General features: G+C 43.6%; 1 protein-coding gene across 1 annotated transcript in view; it reads left to right on the top strand.

Annotated features, from left to right (window-relative positions):
- Positions 1 to 7,385: 7,385 nt before the first annotated feature.
- The window catches only part of esrrb (estrogen-related receptor beta), a 54,013-nt gene continuing 38,526 nt past the window's right edge, over positions 7,386 to 22,872 (top strand). Inside the window, exon 1 of the mRNA XM_078233150.1 lies at positions 7,386 to 7,770. Coding sequence (XP_078089276.1) covers positions 7,386 to 7,770 — 385 coding nt within the window. The remainder of the gene's footprint in view (positions 7,771 to 22,872) is intronic.

The following is a 22,872-nucleotide window of genomic DNA, read 5'->3' on the forward strand; positions in this document are numbered from 1 at the left end:
AAGCTAGTACGTAGAAGGTCCTGCAAGCGAGGAGGTGACCCTGGATTTAATTTTAGCTGACGAATCCAAGCAAGTGATTGAAGTATCAGTGGGGAGCATTTTGCAGACAGCGATCATAACTCAGTTAGATTCAAGATTGTTCCGTGAAAGGACAAAGATGGGCCAGAAATTAAACGTTGTAAACTGGGGTAAGGCTGATTTTAATAAAATCAGATATGAATTGGTCCGAGTGGACTGTCAGCAGACACTTGAGATAAAGCTGTGCCTTCCTGCATTCATTGCCACGGCATTGAGTACAGGAGTTGGGAAGTCATGTTGCAGCTATATAAAACCACCATTAGGCTGCATTTGGAGCATTGCATGCCGTTCTGGGCACCACACTACCAGAAGGACGTGGAAGCTTTGGAGAGAGTGTGAAGAAGGTTCACCAGGATGTTGCCGGGTCTCGAGGGTGTTGACTATGAGGAGAGGTTGAATAAACTAGGATTGTTTTCACTGGAAAGACGGAGGATGAGGGGAGACCTGATAGAGGTCTACAAAATGATGAGGGGCACAGACAGGGTGGATACTCTGCTGGACTTGCGGATAGCGAAGAGCATTGTCGGGCAATACAGCAGGATATAGATAGGCTGGAAAATTGGGCGGAGAGGTGGCAGATGGAATTTAATCCGGATAAATGCAAAGTGATGCATTTTGGAAGAAATAATGTAGGGAGGAGTTATACAATAAATGGCAGAGTCATCAGGAGTATAGAAACACAGAGGGACCTAGGTGTGCAAGTCCACAAATCCTTGAAGGTGGCAGCACAGGTGGAGAAGGTGGTGAAGAAGGCATATGGTATGCTTGCCTTTATCGGACGGGGTATAGAGTATAAAAGCTGGAGTCTGATGATGCAGCTGTATAGAACGTTGGTTAGGCCACATTTGGAGTACTGCGTCCAGTTCTGGTCGCCACACTACCAGAAGGAGGTGGAGGCGTTAGAGAGAGTGCAGAGAAGGTTTACCAGGATGTTGCCTGGTATGGAGGGTCTTAGCTATGAGGAGAGATTGGGTAAACTGGGGTTGTTCTCCCTGGAAAGACAGAGAATGAGGGGAGATCTAATAGAGGTGTACAAGATTATGAAGGGTGAACGGTGGGAAGCTTTTTCCCAGGTCGGAGGTGACGATCACGAGGGGTCACGGGCTCAAGGTGAGAGGGGCGAAGTATAACTCAGATATCAGAGGGATGTTTTTTACACAGAGGGTGGTGGGGGCCTGGAATGCGCTGCCAAGTAGGGTGGTGGAGGCAGACACGCTGACATCGTTTAAGACTTACCTGGATAGTCACATGAGCAGTCTGGGAATGGAGGGATACAAACGATTGGTCTAGTTGGACCAAGGAGCGGCACAGGCTTGGAGGGCCGAAGGGCCTGTTTCCTGTGCTGTACTGTTCTTTGTTCTTTGGATAGTCAGAGGCTTTTTCCCAGGGAGGATGTGTCAATTACAAGGGGACACAGGCACAAGGTGAGAGAGGGAAAGTTTAAGGGAGATGTGCGGGGGAAGTTTTTCACACAGAGTGGTGGATGCTGGAACGCGCTGCCAGAGGAGGTGGTGGAAGCAGACGCATTAGCAACATTTAAGAGGCATCTGGATGGGTCCATGAATAGGGAGGGAATAGAGGGATACGGACCGAGTAAGGGCAGAAGGTTTTTTTTTAGTTTAGTTCGGGCATCATGATCGGCACGGGCTTGGAGGGCCGAAGGGCCTGTTCCTGTGCTATACTTTGTACTTTGTTCTTTTGTTCTTTGGAATAGTGGGATGTATTCAAGAAGGAGATAGTGAGGGTGTGTGTGAGGGTGTGTGTGAGGGTGTGTGTAGTAGAGGATTTAGAAAGAGTAAGTATTAGTGGCCAACATGTTCCAATAAAGAAACAGGGGACCAGCAAATCCAGTGAGCCCTGGATATCGAGGGATATGCAGCACTGGATAAAGAGAAAAGGAGGCTTATCGCAGACATTGAGGGCTCAAAACGGCAGAATTCCTGGAGGATTATAGAATGTGCAGGAAGGAACTTGCAGAGAAAATTAGGAGGGCAAAAAGGGGAGATGAGAGTGTCCTGGCAGGTAAAAGAAAGGAAAATCCAAACTTGTTTTACAAGCATATTCAGGTTCAAAGGATCTCTGGGAAATGTCCAGAATGAAATAGGGAACTAATACTTACTCTTTCTAAATCCCTACTACACACACCCTCACACTCACCCTCACACTCACCCTCACACTCACCCTCACACTCAATGGTTCAGGGAAAAGGATAGATGATGGAGTCCTTGGAATGGTGTCCGGGTTATCAGGATGGCCTCTCAGGGCTGGCCTGTGAAGCAATCAGTGACCTTGTGCATTACTTTTCAGACGGACTTTGTGGAATATTAGCAGCAACTCGCACTCACTCTGTGCTCTGCAGGTCTGCAGCAACAGGAGTTGGTGTCTCCACCCGAGCAGCTGATTTTTCCTTGTTTTCTCCCAGAAGCGAATCCGGTCGAGCAGCTTTTTAAAACCGATTTTCCGAAGATATAAAGCACGGTGTGATGTAGCGAGCTCAGCAGGAACAAAGGCTTCCCGCTCCTTTCAAACTGCTTCCTTACCTTTTCCTGTAACATGCTGTCTATTCCAAAAAACAGCAGGAACCAGAATCCTCCCATTAACCCTTTAAGGGACAATGTCGTTTAAAAAACCACAAATTCTTCCAGAATGTTCTTCCAAGAGTCCTTGAAGATGAACTATTTTCCATGATTCAAGCGTTTATGGCAATAACTACTCTAACTCTTGTTCTTCTATATAATTTATTTGAAAGTTTGTTCCGCTAGACCTTCCACGCGACACGGTGGTGTACACAACACACAATGAGGTGCAGTCATAGAGCGCGCTGAGCAATGGAATTCTACCGCTTTTGTTCCTCAGCTCCAGTCCAATGGAATCTGCCCTTGGCCTCTCTGGGACACCGTCTTTCTCCAGCTTTTCAATACTCTACTGGATCAATACTGCCACCCAATCCCCTTGTCTCCCTTTACTCTATTTCCTGAAAATCTTATACCCCGAAATATTGAACACTCGGTTGTGCCTTTCTTTGTGCAGGTCTCTGTTTCCAACACATCTTTCTATGTGGACACTCACATCTGCAACTCATCAACTCGAAATACATTCACATAACAAACACTGCAATCCAGGTTGAGGCGGGGAGTGTGAAGCAGACCGGGGTGGGGGGTGGAGGGGGGGTATGTGAAGCAGACCGGGGGGGGGGGGGGGGTGGAGGGGGGGGAGTGTGAAGCAGACCGGGGGGGAGGGGTGGGGGGGTGGAGGGGGGGAGTGTGAAGCAGACCGGGGGGGAGGGGTGGGGGGGTGGAGGGGGGGAGTGTGAAGCAGACCAGGTCTGCTTTGCACTCCTCTCTCCCTGCCCTGCTTCACACACCCCCCTCCACCCCCCCACCCCTCCTCCCGCCCTGCTTCACACCCCCCCCCCTCCCCCCGCCCTGCTTCACGCACCCCCCTCCACCCCCCCACCCCCTCCCCCCGCCCTGCTTCACACACCCCCCACCCCCCAACCCCCCACCCCCCTCCCCCGCCCTGCTTCACACACCCCCCTCCACCCCCCCACCCCCTCCCCCCGCCCTGCTTCACACACCCCCCTCACCCCCCCGCCCCCTCCCCCCGCCCTGCTTCACGCACCCCCCTCCACCCCCGCCCCCTCCCCCCGCCCTGCTTCACACACCCCCCTCCACCCCCCCACCCCCTCCCCCCGCCCTGCTTCACACACCCCCCTCCACCCCCCCGCCCCCTCCCCCCGCCCTGCTTCACACACCCCCCTCCACCCCCCGCCCCCCTCCCCCCGCCCTGCTTCATGCACCCCCCTCCACCCCCCCACCCCCTCCCTCCTGGTCTGCTTCACACTGCTCCCGGGGGGGAGGGTGTGGGGGAGGGAGGAGGGAGTGGGGAGGGGGGAGTGGGGGGTAGTGAGAGAGTGGGGGAGGGGGGAGTGGGGGTAGTGAGGGAGTGGGGAGGAGGGAGTGGGGGAGGAGGGAGTGGGGAGGGGGAGTGTGAGGGGAGGGAATGGGGAGGGGTGGGGAGGGGAGGGAGTGGGGAGGGGGAGGGAGTGGGGGAGGGGGAAGAGGGGAGGGAGTGGGGAGTGTGACGGGGAGGAGGAAGAGGGAAGGGAGTGGGGAGGGGGGAGGGAGTGGGTGAGGGGGAGGGAGTGGGTGAGGGGGAGGGAGTGGGTGAGGGGGAGGGAGTGGGGAGGGGGAGGGAGTGGGGAGGGGGAGGGAGTGGGGAGGGAGTGGGAGGCGGAGGGAGTGGGGAGGGAGTGGGGAGGGGGAGGGAGTGGGGAGGGGGAGGGAGTGGGGAGGGGGAGGGAGTGGGGAGGGGGAGGGGGAGGGGAGGGGGAGGGAGTGGGGTGGGGGAGGGAGTGGGGAGGGGGAGGGGGAGGGAGTGGGTGAGGGGGAGGAGTGGGGTGGGGGAGGGAGTGGGGAGGGGGAGGGGGAGTGGGGGAGGGAGGGAGGGAGTGGGGAGGGGGAGGAGTGGAGGGAGGGAGGGGTGAGGGAGGGGGGAGGGAGTGGGGAGGGGGAGGGGGAGGGGGTGGGGAGGGGGGAGGGAGGGGGGAGGAGGGGAGTGGGGAGGGGGAGGGGAGGAGTGGGGAGGGGAAAGGGAGGGGGGAGGGGGAGGGGGAGGGAGTGGGGAGTGGGGAGGGAGTGGGGAGGGAGTGGGGGTGGGGGAGGGTGGGGAGTGGGTGAGGGGAGGGGGGTGGGAGTGGGGAGGGGGAGGGAGTGGGAGGGGGAGGGAGTGGGGAGGGGGAGGGGGGAGGGAGCGGGGAGTAGAGAGGCGGTGGGGTGGGATTTATCTCGATGGGTTGGGTGTTTTGCTGATCAGTCTGTGAGTGGTTAGTTGCTGCGCACAGCCCTGTTCCTCAGGCTAATGCAGCAGGGTTGAGTGCAGAGATTGCTCTCAGCCTGATTGTGTGTTGAGGGGACAAGAGTGCCTTGATTAGGCTGGAGTTGGTAGTTACAGAGGCGGCAGCAGTAATTTAGTGACAGACACAGTCTCTTACTGCAGGACCAACACCTGCTCCAATATGGAAATAATCTCAGAATCTAAAAGACAAACAGCCTGATGTTCATCTGCTGTTGTGAACACAGACTCCACAAGTGAATTAGTGATGGTGCAGTATTTGATAGAGAGAGGTAGAGATAGGATGTGAGAGAGAGAAGGATAGAGAGATGGACAGAAAGAGATAGCACACTAAGATAGAAAGGGAAAATGACATGAACAGAATATGTGATGCTGCCTCACAGCGCCAGGGACCTGGGCTCGAATCCGGCCTCGGGTCACTGTCTGTGTGGAGTTTGCACGTTCTCCCTGTGCCTGCGTGGGTTTCCTCCGGGTGCTCCAGTTTCCTTCCACGGTTCAAAGATCATAGAATCATTGAATCCCTACAATGCAGAAGGAGGCCATTCAGCCCATCAATTCTGCACTGACACTGACACCCCCTAACCTACACATCTTGAGAAACTAAGGGGCAATTTATCATGGCCAATCCCCGTAACCTGCACATCTTTGGAGAGTGGGAGGAAACCGGAGCACCCGGAGTAAACCCGTGACTTATCTTTCTGCAAAACATTCAACTTCGCCATATTCACTACAAGTGCCCACCTTGCACACCTAAACTCACTGTAAACCTTGACTTAATTCAGTTCAATTATACCTGTCACACACACTCACACAAACACACAGGCACACACGCACACGGGCAGGCGCACATACGGGCACGCGCACATGGGCACGCGCACATGGGCACGCACGCACACGGGCATGCGCACATACGGGCATGCACACATACGGGCGCGCGCGCACACGGGCACGCACACACAGAAAAACACACATGCACACATTCACACACACACACACAAACACTCACACGGGCACACACACAGCTCCCACACGCCTACATCACAGAATATCACAGTAGATCCCAAAATATTAAAAAAATAATACCCTTTCCTTCAGATGATGGCAGAATGCTTTCAACAGAGGTTAAGCACACACTTAATATCTTTTCCCAAAGGTATGGGAGTCTAAAACTAGAGGGCATAGGTTTAAGGTGAGAGTGGAGAGATACAAAAGTGTCCAGAGGGGCAATTTTTTCACACAGAGGGTGGTGAGTGTCTGGAACAAGCTGCCAGAGGTAGTAGTAGAGGCGGGTACAATTTTATCTTTTAAAAAGCATTTAGATAGTTACATGGGTACAATGGGTATAGAGGGATATGGGCCAAACGCGGGCAATTGGGATTAGTTTAGGGGTTTTTTAAAAAAAGGGCGGCATGGACAAGTTGGGCCGAAGGGCCTGTTTCCATGCTGTAAACCTCTCTGACTCTAAGCACGTGGTCATTTATTTTGGATCGATATGAAATTGGATCGGGGGCAGTACAGTGAGGGGGATCGACACTGTTCTCTGCAGCAAAGAGGCGGCTGTGTTGTTGCTCGGTGACAGGGTTCAGGATATTTGCCCCGGGTTGGAGAGGAACCCGCAGTGAGACGGGGATGGTGCTGTGTGTGGGAGGCAACAACAGCAGCAGGGTGAGGAAGGAAGTGTGGCGCAGGGAGTGTGAGGAGTTAGAGATCAAATTAAGAAGCAGAACCTCAAGGGGAATGACTTCTGGATTATTCCCTGAGCCAGGTGCAAATTGTCATTGGACAAATAAGATTAAAGAACAGAATGTGTGGCTCAAAGACTGGCGTGGGAGGAATGGGTTCCGGTTCTCTGGGGCACTGACACCCGTGCTGAGTGAGTGAGGGTGGTGGGGGGGGTGTGAGTGGGGGTGGGGGGTGTGAGTGAGGGTGGGGGGGTGTGAGGTGAGGGGGTGGGGTGGGGGGGTGTGAGTGAGGGGGTGGGGGGGTGTGAGTGAGAGGGTGGGGGGGTGTGAGTGAGGGGGTGGGGGGGTGTGAGTGAGGGGGTGGGGGGGCATGGGTGAGGGGGCGGGGGGGCGCAGGTGAGGGGGCGGGGGGGCGCGGGTGAGGGGGCGGGGGGGCGCAGGTGAGGGGGCGGGGGGCGTGGGTGAGGGGGTGGGGGGGTGTGAGTGAGGGGGCGGGGGTCGCAGGCGAGGGGGCGGGGGGGCGCGGGTGAGGGGGCGGGGGGGCGCAGGTGAGGGGGCGGGGGGCGTGGGTGAGGGGGTGGGGGGGTGTGAGTGAGGGGGCGGGGGGCGTGGGTGAGGGGGCGGGGGGCGCAGGCGAGGGGGCGGGGGGGGGCGTGGGTGAGGGGCGTGAGTGAGTGTTACTTGGTGCTGCTCTCTGGGCGAATCCCGACGCACTGATGTTCTGACGTTTCTCTCTCTCCATCTCATTGACTCTTTAGGATTCTGAACACAATGTCCAGTGACGATCAGCGCCTCAGTTCCAGCTACATCAAGACCGAGCCCTCGAGTCCCACCTCCATCATCGACACAGTCACGCGACATAGTCCCATTGACTGCTCGGACAGCAACCCAGGCTATAGCCTCACCGTGACCTCTCACCCCCACGGCCTGGACTCCCCTTCCCTCTTCTCCAGCTCCGGCTCAGTCGTGCCCTGTCGGACGCACTTTGACCCCTGCTCAGGTGTGATTGTGGACGACTGCCTGACAAAGTGCGAGTATGCCCTGAAGTCCATCCCCAAGCGGCTGTGCCTGGTGTGTGGGGACGTGGCCTCCGGTTTTCACTACGGAGTCGCCTCCTGTGAGGCCTGCAAAGCTTTCTTCAAACGCACCATTCAAGGTAGGAGTTGATTGGTGGAAACTGCAGGACACGAGGGAGGGGCAGCAGAGCCCTGACCCAATGGAGGCTCAGTAACCCTCGGGGCAATGGATTAAAGGAGCAGGGCATCCTGAAACTGCAAATCCACCAATCAGAACCTGATGGGGGCGGGGAGGGGGAGCTGGGGAGGAGGGGGAGCTGGGGTGGGGGAGCTGGGGGGGGGGGCGGGGGGAGCTGGGGGGGGGGAGCTGGCGGGGAGGGGGGAGCTGGCGGGGAGGGGGGAGCTGGCGGGGAGGGGGAGCTGGCGGGGAGGGGGAGCTGGGGTGGGGGAGCTGGGGGGGGGCGGGGGGAGCTGGGGGGGGTGAGCTGGGGTGGGGGAGCTGGGGGGGGGGGAGGCGGGGGGAGCTGGAGGCGGGAGGGTGGGGGCAGGGAGATAGTGGGAGATGGTGGGGGAGTGGGGCTGGGGGTGTGGGGGGTGGGGTTGACGGTGGGTGGGAGGATGGGGGCAGGGAGATGGTGGGGATAGGGATGAGGGGGAGTGGGGGTGGGAGGGAGAGGGGTTGGGGTGGGGTGAGGGATAGTGGGGGGTGGGGTGGGGGTGAGGGAGGTTGGAGATGGGGGTGAGGGGGGAGTGGGGGTAGGAGGGAGAGGGGTAGGAGGGAGAGGGGTAGGGTGGGGGGATGGGGGTGGGGGTCGGAGGGCGTTTGGGGTGGGGTGAGGGGGTAGGGGGTGGGGGTGTGGGGTGGGGGTGGGGTGGGGGTGAGTGCTATATTGAGCAGTCAGTGGATTGGATGTGAGACCAGCTAATGAAGGTGTGGCAGGGACGGGTCAGTGGGTCAGTGGGGGATCCATCAGGAAATCAGCAAGCAGGAGCGAGAGATTAGAATATATTATATCCAGAATTTGCAGCATTGCATCTTAACCCCATGCTGCCGAGTGAGGGAGTGGGGGGGGATTTGCAGTTTAATGGGTAACGGGGGGGGGTGCGGTTTATTGGGTAACGGGGGGTGCAGTTTAATGGGTAACGGGGGGGCTGCGGTTTAATGGGGGGCTGGGGGGACAGGGCAAGAGCAGCAGAAAAGTGGGAATCATGTATTTAACACAGAGAGTGGCAGCAGTGAGCTCAGTGCTTCCTCAGTAAACATTGAGTTCAAAGGAGGGAAAAATATCCATCTTACCTCGGAGCGAGTCCCATTTCCCCTCTCACCCCTGTCTCGCTGACCAATCGTGGCTCCCAGACAAGCAATGTTTTGATTTTAAAATTCTCGTCCTTACTTTCAAGTCTCTCCCTGGCCTCACCCACCTTTGTCCAACCCCACAACACTTGGAGATCTCTGCACTAATTCCAGCCTCTTCCCCATCACTGATTTCAGACATTGCAATATTAGTGGCTGCGTCTTCAGCTGCCTCCCGAAACCTCCACCTCTGGAATTCCCTCCCGAAACCTCCACCTCTGGAATTCCCTCCCGAAACCTCCACCTCTGGAATTCCCTCCCGAAACCTCCACCTCTGGAATTCCCTCCCGAAACCTCCACGGGGGAGATATTTGTGGGAGATATTTATCATTTTTCTGGCTAAGATTCATCTTTCATTCCCTCCCCCTGCAGTATAAATATCTCATACTTTCTCTGCCTTTTAGCTTTGACAAAGGGTTGTCTGGACTCGAAACATCAGCTCTTTTCTCTCCTTACAGATGCTGCCAGACCTGCTGAGATTTTCCTGCATTTTCTCTTTTGGTTTCAGATTCCAGCATCTGCAGTAATTTGCTTTTATTCCAGTAAATCTTCCCCTCCCTGCGCATCACCCCACCGCACCCCCCCCCCTCCCCCACCCCCCGACTGTCCCCGGGACCTTCCGCTGGGAAGCCATACCAGGCAGAGCAAGTGTGAATGCAGTGGCAATATGGAAGATTACTGTGAGAGGAATGGGTTCCTGCAGCAAGGAGTGACGGTCCAGGAACCAGTGTTTGGGACATCTTTTGAGGCCTGGAGAGGATCTTTCAGTGGGAGAGGCGCAGAATGAAGAAGCAGACATTGCACTATCAGCCTGTAATGTATAGGAATCACTATCTATAATGTGTAGGAAACTAACTATAATCTGCAGGAAATGCTCTCTATAATGTGTAGGAATCACTATCTATAATGTGTAGGAATCACGATCTATAATGTGTCGGAAACACTATCTATAATGTGTAGGAAACGCTATCTATAATGTGTATGAAACACTATCTATAATGTGTATGAAACACTAACTATAATGTGTATGAAACGCTATCAATAATGTGTCAGAAACGCTATCTATAATGTGTCGGAAACACTATCTATAATGTGTCAGAAACGCTATCTATAATGTGTAGGAAACGCTATCTATAATGTGTAGGAAACACTATCTATAATGTGTAGGAAACACTAACTATAATGTGTAGGAAACGCTATCTATAATGTGTCAGAAACGCTATCTATAATGTGTAGGAAACACTATCTATAATGTGTCGGAAACGCTATCTATAATGTGCAGGAAACGCTATCTATAATGTGAAGGAAACACTATCTATAATGTGTAGGAAACACTAACTATAATGTGTAGGAAACGCTATCTATAATGTGTCAGAAACGCTATCTATAATGTGTCGGAAACACTATCTATAATGTGTCAGAAACGTTATCTATAATGTGTCAGAAACGCTATCTATAATGTGTCGGAAACACTATCTATAATGTGTAGGAAACACTATCTATAATGCGTCGGAAACGTTATCTATAATGTGTCAGAAACGCTATCTATAATGTGTTGGAAACACTATCTATAATGTGTAGGAAACACTATCTATAATGTGTAGGAAACAGTATCTATAATGTGTAGGAAACGCTATCTATAATGTGTCGGGAACACTATCTGTAATGCGTAGGAAACGCTAACTATAATGTGTAGGAAACACGATCTATAATGTGTAGGAAACGCTATCTATAATGTGTAGGAAATGCTCTCTATAATGTGTCGGAAACGCTATCTATAATGTGTTGGAAACGCTATCTATAATGTGTAGGAAACACTATCTATAATGTGTAGGAAATGCTCTCTATAATGTGTAGGAAACACGATCTATAATGTGTAGGAAACACAATCTATAATGCGTCGGAAACGTTATCTATAATGTGTCAGAAACGCTATCTATAATGTGTTGGAAACACTATCTATAATGTGTAGGAAACACTATCTATAATGTGTAGGAAACAGTATCTATAATGTGTAGGAAACGCTATCTATAATGTGTCGGGAACACTATCTGTAATGTGTAGGAAACGCTAACTATAATGTGTAGGAAACACGATCTATAATGTGTAGGAAACGCTATCTATAATGTGTAGGAAATGCTCTCTATAATGTGTCGGAAACGCTATCTATAATGTGTTGGAAACGCTATCTATAATGTGTAGGAAACACTATCTATAATGTGTAGGAAATGCTCTCTATAATGTGTAGGAAACACGATCTATAATGTGTAGGAAACACAATCTATAATGTGTAGGAAATGCTCTCTATAATGTGTAGGAAACACTATCTATAATGTGTAGGAAACACTATCTATAATGTGTAGGAAACACTATCTATAATGTGTAGGAAACACTATCTATAATGTGTAGAAAGCACTATCTATAATGTGTAGGAAACACTATCTATAATGTGTAGGAAACACTATCTGTAATGTGTAGGAAACGCTAACTATAATGTGTAGGAAACACTATCTATAATGTGTAGGAAACACTATCTATAATGTGTAGGAAACAGTATCTATAATGTGTAGGAAACGCTATCTATAATATGTAGGTAACACTATCTATAATGTGTAGGAAACAGTATCTATAATGTGTAGGAAACACTATGTATAATGTGTCGGAAACGCTATCTATAATGTGTAGGACACGCTGTCTATAATGTGTAGGAAACGCTATCTATAATGTGTAGGAAACACTATCCATAATGTGTCATGAACACTATCTATAATGTGTCGGAAATGCTATCTACAATGTGAAGGAAACGCTATCTATAATGTGTAGGAAACGCTATCTATAATGTGTATGAAACACTATCTATAATGTGTAGGAAACGCTATCTATAATGTGTCAGAAACACTCTCAATGTGTCGGAAACGCTATCTATAATGTGTAGGAAACACTATCTATAATGTGTCGGAAACACTATCTATAATGTGTCGGAAACACTATCTATAATGTGTAGGAAACACAATCTATAATGTGTCGGAAACGCTATCTATAATGTGTAGGAAACACTGTCTAAAATGTGTAGGGAACACTATCTATAATGTGTCGGAAACGCTATCTATAATGTGTAGGAAACACGATCTATAATGTGTCGGAAACACTATCTATAATGTGTAGGAAACACTATCTATAATGTGTAGGAAACACTATCTATAATGTGTATGAAACGCTATCTATAATGTGTCAGAAACGCTATCTATAATGTGTATGAAACACTATCTACAATGTGTAGGAAATGCTCTCTATAATGTGTATGAAACAGTATCTATAATGTGTATGAAACACTATCTATAATGTGTAGGAAATGCTCTCTATAATGTGTAGGAAACATTATCTAAAATGTGTCGGAAACGCTATCTATAATGTGTAGGAAACACTATCTATAATGTGTAGGAAACACTATTTATAATGTGTCGGAAACGCTATCTATAATGTGTAGGATACACTATCTAAAATGTGTCGGAAACGCTATCTATAATGTGTAGGAAACACTATCTATAATGTGTAGGAAACACTATTTATAATGTGTCGGAACCACTATCTATAATGTGTAGGAAACACGATCTATAATGTGTAGGAAACGCTCTCTATAATGTGTAGGAAACGCTATCTATAATGTGTATGAAACGCTATCTATAATGTGTATGAAACGCTATCTATATTGTGTCAGAAACGCTATCTATAATGTGTAGGAAACACGATCTATAATGTGTAGGAAACGCTCTCTATAATGTGTCTGAAACGCTATCTATAATGTGTAGGAAACACTATCTATAATGTGTAGGAAACACTATCTATAATGTGTAGGAAACAGTATCTATAATGTGTAGGAAACGCTATCTATAATATGTAGGTAACACTATCTATAATGTGTAGGAAACAGTATCTATAATGTGTAGGAAACACTATGTATAATGTGTCGGAAACGCTATCTATAATGTGTAGGACACGCTGTCTATAATGTGTAGGAAACGCTATCTATAATGTGTAGGAAACACTATCCATAATGTGTCATGAACACTATCTATAATGTGTCGGCAATGCTATCTACAATGTGAAGGAAACGCTATCTATAATGTGTAGGAAACGCTATCTATAATGTGTATGAAACACTATCTATAATGTGTAGGAAACGCTATCTATAATGTGTCAGAAACACTCTCAATGTGTCGGAAACGCTATCTATAATGTGTAGGAAACACTATCTATAATGTGTCGGAAACACTATCGATAATGTGTCGGAAACACTATCTATAATGTGTAGGAAACACAATCTATAATGTGTCGGAAACGCTATCTATAATGTGTAGGAAACACTGTCTAAAATGTGTAGGGAACACTATCTATAATGTGTCGGAAACGCTATCTATAATGTGTAGGAAACACGATCTATAATGTGTCGGAAACACTATCTATAATGTGTAGGAAACACTATCTATAATGTGTAGGAAACACTATCTATAATGTGTATGAAACGCTATCTATAATGTGTCAGAAACGCTATCTATAATGTGTATGAAACACTATCTACAATGTGTAGGAAATGCTCTCTATAATGTGTATGAAACAGTATCTATAATGTGTATGAAACACTATCTATAATGTGTCGGAAACGCTATCTATAATGTGTAGGAAACACTATCTATAATGTGTAGGAAACACTATTTATAATGTGTCGGAAACGCTATCTATAATGTGTAGGATACACTATCTAAAATGTGTCGGAAACGCTATCTATAATGTGTAGGAAACACTATCTATAATGTGTAGGAAACACTATTTATAATGTGTCGGAACCACTATCTATAATGTGTAGGAAACACGATCTATAATGTGTAGGAAACGCTCTCTATAATGTGTAGGAAACGCTATCTATAATGTGTATGAAACACTATCTATAATGTGTATGAAACGCTATCTATATTGTGTCAGAAACGCTATCTATAATGTGTAGGAAACACGATCTATAATGTGTAGGAAACGCTCTCTATAATGTGTCTGAAACGCTATCTATATTGTGTCAGAAACGCTATCTATAATGTGTAGGAAACACTATCTATAATGTGTCGGAAATGCTCTCTATAATGTGTAGGAAACACTATCTATAATGTGTCGGAAATGCTCTCTATAATGTGTAGGAAACACGATCTATAATGTGTAGGAAACACGATCTATAATGTGTAGGAAACGCTCTCTATAATGTGTATGAAACGCTATCTATATTGTGTCAGAAACGCTATCTATAATGTGTAGGAAACACTATCTATAATGTGTCGGAAATGCTCTCTATAATGTGTAGGAAACACTATCTATAATGTGTCGGAAACGTTATCTATAATGTGTAGGAAACACGATCTATAATGTGTAGGAAATGCTCTCTATAATGTGTCGGAAACGTGATCTAGAATGTGTAGGAAACGCTATCTATAATGTGTAGGAAACTCTATCTATAATGTGTAGGAAATGCTCTCTATATTGTGTCAGAAACGCTATCTATAAAGTGTAGGAAACACTATCTATAATGTGTCGGAAACGTTATCTATAATGTGTAGGAAACGCTATCTATAATGTGTAGGAAGCACTATCTATATTGTGTCAGAAACGCTATCTACAATGTGTATGAAACACTATAATGTGTAGGAAACACTATCTATAATGTGTAGGAAACGCTATCTATAATGTGTAGGAAACACTATCTATAATGTGTATGAAACGCTATCTATAATGTGTAGGAAACGCTATCTATAATGTGTAGGAAACGCTATCTGTAATGTGTAGGAAACACTATCTATAATGTGTATGAAACGCTATCTATAATGTGTAGGAAACGCTATAATGTGTAGGAAACACTATAATGTATAGGAAACTCTATCTATAATGTGTAGGAAACGCTATCTATAATGTGTAGGAAATGCTCTCTATAATGTGTCGGAAACGCTATCTATAATGTGTTGGAAACGCTATCTATAATGTGTAGGAAACACTATCTATAATGTGTAGGAAATGCTCTCTATAATGTGTAGGAAACACGATCTATAATGTGTAGGAAACACAATCTATAATGTGTAGGAAATGCTCTCTATAATGTGTAGGAAACACTATCTATAATGTGTAGGAAACACTATCTATAATGTGTAGGAAACACTATCTATAATGTGTAGGAAACACTATCTATAATGTGTAGGAAACACTATCTATAATGTGTCGGGAACACTATCTATAATGTGTAGGAAACACTATCTATAATGTGTAGGAAACAGTATCTATAATGTGTAGGAAACGCTATCGATAATGTGTAGGTAACACTATCTATAATGTGTAGGAAACAGTATCTATAATGTGTAGGAAACGCTATCTATAATGTGTAGGAAACACTATCTATAATGTGTCGGAAACGCTATCTATAATGTGTAGGACACGCTGTCTATAATGTGTAGGAAACACTATCTATAATGTGTAGGAAACACTATCCATAATGTGTCATGAACACTATCTATAATGTGTCGGAAATGCTATCTACAATGTGTAGGAAACGCTATCTATAATGTGTAGGAAACGCTATATATAATGTGTATGAAACACTATCTATAATGTGTAGGAAACGCTATCTATAATGTGTCAGAAACACTCTCAATGTGTCGGAAACGCTATCTATAATGTGTAGGAAACACTATCTATAATGTGTCGGAAACACTATCTATAATGTGTCGGAAACGCTATCTATAATGTGTAGGAAACACTATCTATAATGTGTCGGAAACGCTATCTATAATGTGTAGGAAACACTGTCTATAATGTGTAGGGAACACTATCTATAATGTGTCGGAAACGCTATCTATAATGTGTAGGAAACACGATCTATAATGTGTCGGAAACACTATCTATAATGTGTAGGAAACACTATCTATAATGTGTATGAAACGCTATCTATAATGTGTCAGAAACGCTATCTATAATGTGTATGAAACACTATCTATAATGTGTAGGAAACACCATCTATAATGTGTCGGAAATGCTCTCTATAATGTGTATGAAACAGTATCTATAATGTGTATGAAACACTATCTATAATGTGTAGGAAATGCTCTCTATAATGTGTAGGAAACACTATCTACAATGTGTCGGAAACGCTATCTATAATGTGTAGGAAACACTATCTATAATGTGTTAGGAAACGCTATCTATAATGTGTAGGAAACACCATCTATATTGTGTCAGAAACGCTATCTATAATGTGTAGGAAACACTATCTATAATGTGTAGGAAACACTATTTATAATGTGTCGGAAACGCTATCTATAATGTGTGGGAAACACTATCTATAATGTGTATGAACCACTATCTATAATGTGTAGGAAACGCTCTCTATAATGTGTATGAAACGCTATCTATATTGTGTCAGAAACGCTATCTATAATGTGTAGGAAACACTATCTATAATGTGTCGGAAATGCTCTCTATAATGTGTAGGAAACACTATCTATAATGTGTCGGAAACGTTATCTATAATGTGTAGGAAACGCTATCTATAATGTGTAGGAAATGCTCTCTATAATGTGTCAGAAACATTATCTATAATGTGTAGGAAACGCTATCTATAATGTGTAGGAAACACTATCTATAATGTGTAGGAAATGCTCTCTATAATGTGTATGAAACAGTATCTATAAATGTGTATGAAACACGATCTATAATGTGTAGGAAATGCTCTCTATAATGTGTCGGAAACGTGATCTAGAATGTGTAGGAAACGCTATCTATAATGTGTAGGAAACTCTATCTATAATGTGTAGGAAATGCTCTCTATATTGTGTCAGAAACGCTATCTATAATGTGTAGGAAACACTATCTATAATGTGTCGGAAACGTTATCTATAATGTGTAGGAAACGCTATCTATAATGTGTTGGAAGCACTATCTATATTGTGTCAGAAACGCTATCTATAATGTGTATGAAACGCTATCTATAATGTGTCAGAAACACGATCTATAATGTGTAGGAAACACTATCTATAATGTGTAGGAAACGCTATCTATAATGTGTCGGAAACGCTATATATAATGTGTTGGAAACACGATCTATAATGTATAGGAAACGCTATCAATAATGTGTAGGAAACGCTATCTATAATGTGTATGAAACACAATCTATAATGTGTATAAAACACTATCTATAATGTATAGGAAACGTTATCTATAATGTGTAGGAAACGCTATCTACAATGTGTAGGAAACTCTATCTATAATGTGTAGGAAACACTATCTATAATGTATAGGAAACGCTATCTATAATGTGTAGGAAACACTATCTATAATGTATAGGAAACGCTATCTATAATGTGTAGGAAACTCTATCTATAATGTGTAGGAAACGCTATCTATAATATAAAGGAAACGCTATCTATAATGTATAGGAAACGCTATCTATAATGTGTAGGAAACGCTATCTATAATGTGTAGGAAATGCTCTCTATAATGTGTCGGAAACGCTATCTATAATGTGTTGGAAACGCTATCTATAATGTGTAGGAAACACTATCTATAATGTGTAGGAAATGCTCTCTATAATGTGTAGGAAACACGATCTATAATGTGTAGGAAACACTATCTATAATGTGTAGGAAACTCTATCTATAATGTGTAGGAAACGCTATCTATAATATAAAGGAAACGCTATCTATAATGTATAGGAAACGCTATCTATAATGTGTAGGAAACGCTATCTATAATGTGTAGGAAATGCTCTCTATAATGTGTCGGAAACGCTATCTATAATGTGTTGGAAACGCTATCTATAATGTGTAGGAAACACTATCTATAATGTGTAGGAAATGCTCTCTATAATGTGTAGGAAACACGATCTATAATGTGTAGGAAACACTATCTATAATGTGTAGGAAATGCTCTCTATAATGTGTAGGAAACACTATCTATAATGTGTAGGAAACACTATCTATAATGTGTAGGAAACACTATCTATAATGTGTCGGAAACGCTATCTATAATGTGTTGGAAACACTATCTATAATGTGTCGGAAACGCTATCTATAATGTGTAGGAAACACTATCTATAATGTGTAGGAAACACTATCTATAATGTGTAGGAAACACTATCTATAATGTGTCGGAAACGCAATCTATAATGTGTAGGAAACACTAGCTATAATGTGTAGGAAATGCTCTCTATAATGTGTAGGAAACACGATCTATAATGTGTAGGAAACACTATCTATAATGTGTAGGAAACACTATCTATAATGTGTCGGAAACACTATCTATAATGTGTCGGAAACACTATCTATAATGTGTAGGAAACACTATCTATAATGTGTAGGAAACACTATCTATAATGTGTCGGAAACGCTATCTATAATGTGTAGGAAACACTATCTATAATGTGTAGGAAACACTATCTATAATGTGTAGGAAACACTATCTATAATGTGTCGGAAACGCTATCTATAATGTGTTGGAAACGCTATCTATAATGTGTAGGAAATGCTATCTATAATGTGTAGGAAACACTATCTATAATGTGTAGGAAACGCTATCTATAATGTGTTGGAAATGCTCTCTATGATGTGTCGGAAATGCTCTCTATAATGTGTAGGAATCACTGTCTATAATGTGTAGGAATCACTATCTATAATGTGTAGGAAACACTGTCTATAATGTGTAGGAAACACGATCTATAATGTGTAGGAAACACTATCTATAATGTGTAGGAAACACTATCTATAATGTGTCGGAAACACTATCTATAATGTGTCGGAAACACTATCTATAATGTGTAGGAAACACTATCTATAATGTGTAGGAAACACTATCTATAATGTGTCGGAAACGCTATCTATAATGTGTAGGAAACACTATCTATAATGTGTAGGAAACACTATCTATAATGTGTCGGAAACACTATCTATAATGTGTCGGAAACGCTATCTATAATGTGTTGGAAACGCTATCTATAATGTGTAGGAAATGCTATCTATAATGTGTAGGAAACACTATCTATAATGTGTAGGAAACGCTATCTATAATGTGTTGGAAATGCTCTCTATAATGTGTCGGAAATGCTCTCTATAATGTGTAGGAATCACTGTCTATAATGTGTAGGAATCACTATCTATAATGTGTAGGAAACACTGTCTATAATGTGTAGGAAACACTGTCTATAATGTGTAGGAAACACTATCTATAATGTGTAGGAATCACTATCTATAATGTGTAGGAAACGCTATCTATAATGTGTAGGAAACGCTATCTATAATGTGTAGGAAACACTATCTATAATGTGTAGGAAACGCTATCTATAATGTGTCGGAAATGCTCTCTATAATGTGTCGGAAAAGCTCTCTATTATGTGTAGGAAACGCTATCTATAATGTGTCGGAAACGCTATTTATAATGTGTCGGAAACGCTATCTATCATGTGTAGGAAACACTATCTATAATGTGTAGTAAACACTATCTATAATGTGTCGGAAATGCTCTCTATAATGTGTAGGAAACACTGTCTATAATGTGTAGGAAACACTATCTATAATGTGTAGGAAACACTATATATAATGTGTCGGAAACGCTATCTATAATATGTCGGAAATACTATCTATAATGTGTCGGAAATGCTCTCTATAATGTGTAGGAAACACTCTCTATAATGTGTCGGAAACACTATCTATAATGTGTAGGAAACACTATCTATAATGTGTAGGAAACACTATCTATAATGTGTAGGAAACACTATCTATAATGTGTAGGAAACACTATCTATAATGTGTAGGAAACGCTATCTATAATGTGTAGTAAACACTATCTATAATGTGTAGGAAACACTGTCTATATTGTGTATGAAACACTATCTATAATGTGTCGGAAATGCTCTCTATAATGTGTCGGAAACGCTATCTATAATGTGTAGGAAACACTGTCTATAATGTGTCGGAGACACTATCTACAATGTGTAGGAAACGCTATCTATAATGTGTAGGAAACGCTATCTATAATGTGTAGGAAACGCTATCTATAATGTGTAGGAAACGCTATCTATAATGTGTAGGAAACGCTATCTATAATGTGTCGGAAACACTATCTATAATGTGTAGGAATCACTGTCTATAATGTGTCAGAAATGCTATCTATAATGTGTAGGAAACACTATCTATAATGTGTCAGAAACACTATCTATAATGTGTAGGAATCACTATCTATAATGTGTAGGAAACACTACCTATAATGTGTAGGAAACACTATCTATAATGTGTATGAAACACTATCTATAATGTGTCGGAAACGCTATCTATAACGTGTAGGAATCACTATGTATAATGTGTATGAAACGCTATATATAATGTGTAGGATACACTATCTATAATGTTTTGGAAACAGTATCTATAATGTGTAGGAAACACTATCTATAATGTGTAGGAAACACTATCTATGATGTGTATGAAACACTGTCTATAATGTGTAGGAACCACTATCTATAATGTGTCGGAAACGCTATCTATAATGTGTCGGAAACACTATCTATAATGTGTAGGAATCACTATCTATAATGTGTAGGAAACACTATCTATAATGCGTTGGAAACACTATCTATAATGTGTAGGAATCACTATCAATAATGTGTCGGAAACACTGTCTATAATGCGTTGGAAACATTATCTATAATGTGTCAGAAACACTATCTATAATGTGTAGGAAACACTATCTATAATGTGTAGGAAACACTATCTATAATGTGTAGGAATCACTATCTATAATGTGTAGGAAACACTACCTATGATGTGTAGGAAACACTATTTATAATGGGTAGGAACCACTATCTATAATGTGTAGGAATCACTATTTATAATGGGTAGGAAACACTATCTATAATGTGTCGGAAATGCTCGCTATAATGTGTAGGAAATGCTCTCCATAATTTGTAGGAAACACGATCTATAATGTGTCGGAAATGCTATCTATAATCTGTAGGAAAAACTATCTATAATGTGTAGGAAACGCTATCTATAATGTGTAGGAAACACGGTCTATAATGTGTCGGAAATTCTCTCTATAATGTGTCGGAAACACTATCTATAATGTGTCGGAAACACTATGATATGTCAGAAACGCTCTCTATAATGTGTCGGAAACGCTATCTATAATGTGTAGGAATCACGATGTATAATGTGTCGGAAACGCTATCTATAATGTGTAGGAAACACTATCTATAATGTGTAGGAAACACTGTCTATAATGTGTAGGAAGCTCTATCTATAATGTGTCGGAAACGCTATCTATGATGTGTAGGAAACACTATCTATAATGTGTCGGAAACACTATCTATGATGTGTAGGAGACACTATCTATAATGTGTCGGAAACACTGTCTATAATGTGTACGAAACACTATCTATAATGTGTCGGTAATGCTATCTATAATGTGTAGGAAACACTATCTATAATGTGTAGGAAACGCTATCTATAATGTGTAGGAAACACTATCTATAATGTGTAGGAAACACTATCTATAATGTGTCGGAAACGCTATCTATAATGTGTCGGAAGCGCTCTCTATAATGTGTCGGAAATGCTCTCTATAATGTGTAGGAATCACTATCTATAATGTGTCGGAAAAGCTCTCTATAATGTGTAGGAAACGCTATCTATAATGTGTCGGAAACACTATCTATAATGTGTCGGAAACGCTATTTATAATGTGTCGGAAACGCTATCTATAATGTGTAGGAAACACTATCTATAATGTGTAGGAAACACTATCTATAATGTGTCGGAAACGCTCTCTATAATGTGTAGGAAACACTGTCTATAATGTGTCGGAAACACTATCTACCATGTGTCGGAAACGCTATCTATCATGTGTCGGAAACACTATCTATAATGTGTAGGAAACACTATCTATAATGTGTAGGAAACACTATCTATAATGTGTCGGAAACGCTATCTATAATGTGTCGGAAATACTATCTATAATGTGTCGGAAATGCTCTCTATAATGTGTAGGAAACACTGTCTATAATGTGTAGGAAACACTATCTATAATGTGTAGGAAACACTATCTATAACGTGTCGGAAATGCTCTCTATAATGTGTAGGAAACGCTATCTATAATGTGTAGGAAACACTGTCTATAATGTGTAGGAAACACTATCTATAATGTGTAGGAAACAGTATCTATAATGTGTCGGAAACCCTTTCTATAATGTGTATGAAACACTATCTATAATGTGTCGGAAATGCTCTCTATAATGTGTAGGAAACGCTATCTATAATGTGTCGGAAACGCTATCTATAATGTGTCGGAAACGCTATCTATAATGTGTCGGAAATACTATCTATAATGTGTCGGAAATGCTCTCTATAATGTGTAGGAAACACTGTCTATAATGTGTAGGAAACACTATCTATAATGTGTAGGAAACACTATCTATAATGTGTCGGAAATGCTCTCTATAATGTGTAGGAAACGCTATCTATAATGTGTAGGAAACGCTCTCGATAATGTGCAGCAAGCACTGTCTGTATTTTGTTGTTATCGCTCTCCATTAGGTGCTTGAAGTCACTCCATATAATGGATTGAAAAGGAATTCTGTAAATGACTGGAAATTCTCATTCTGTGGTGCTAAATAAAAATGCTGACGATGCACTTGCATCATTGTTAGAAAGATGCAAACAGTCGCACAAATGTGGCTGAGGAACTCCCTGAAATGTTTTGGAAACACATTTGCTCTAAAGCCGGATACATGGCCGAGAGATTGCTTGAAACGCCATGTTGTGCGGAGGTATTCTCTCAATGTACTCAGGTTATTATCAAAGTTATACAATGGAGGTTC

The sequence above is a fragment of the Mustelus asterias genome, chromosome 18 (assembly GCF_964213995.1).
Source record: "Mustelus asterias chromosome 18, sMusAst1.hap1.1, whole genome shotgun sequence".
Taxonomy (NCBI): domain Eukaryota; kingdom Metazoa; phylum Chordata; class Chondrichthyes; order Carcharhiniformes; family Triakidae; genus Mustelus; species Mustelus asterias.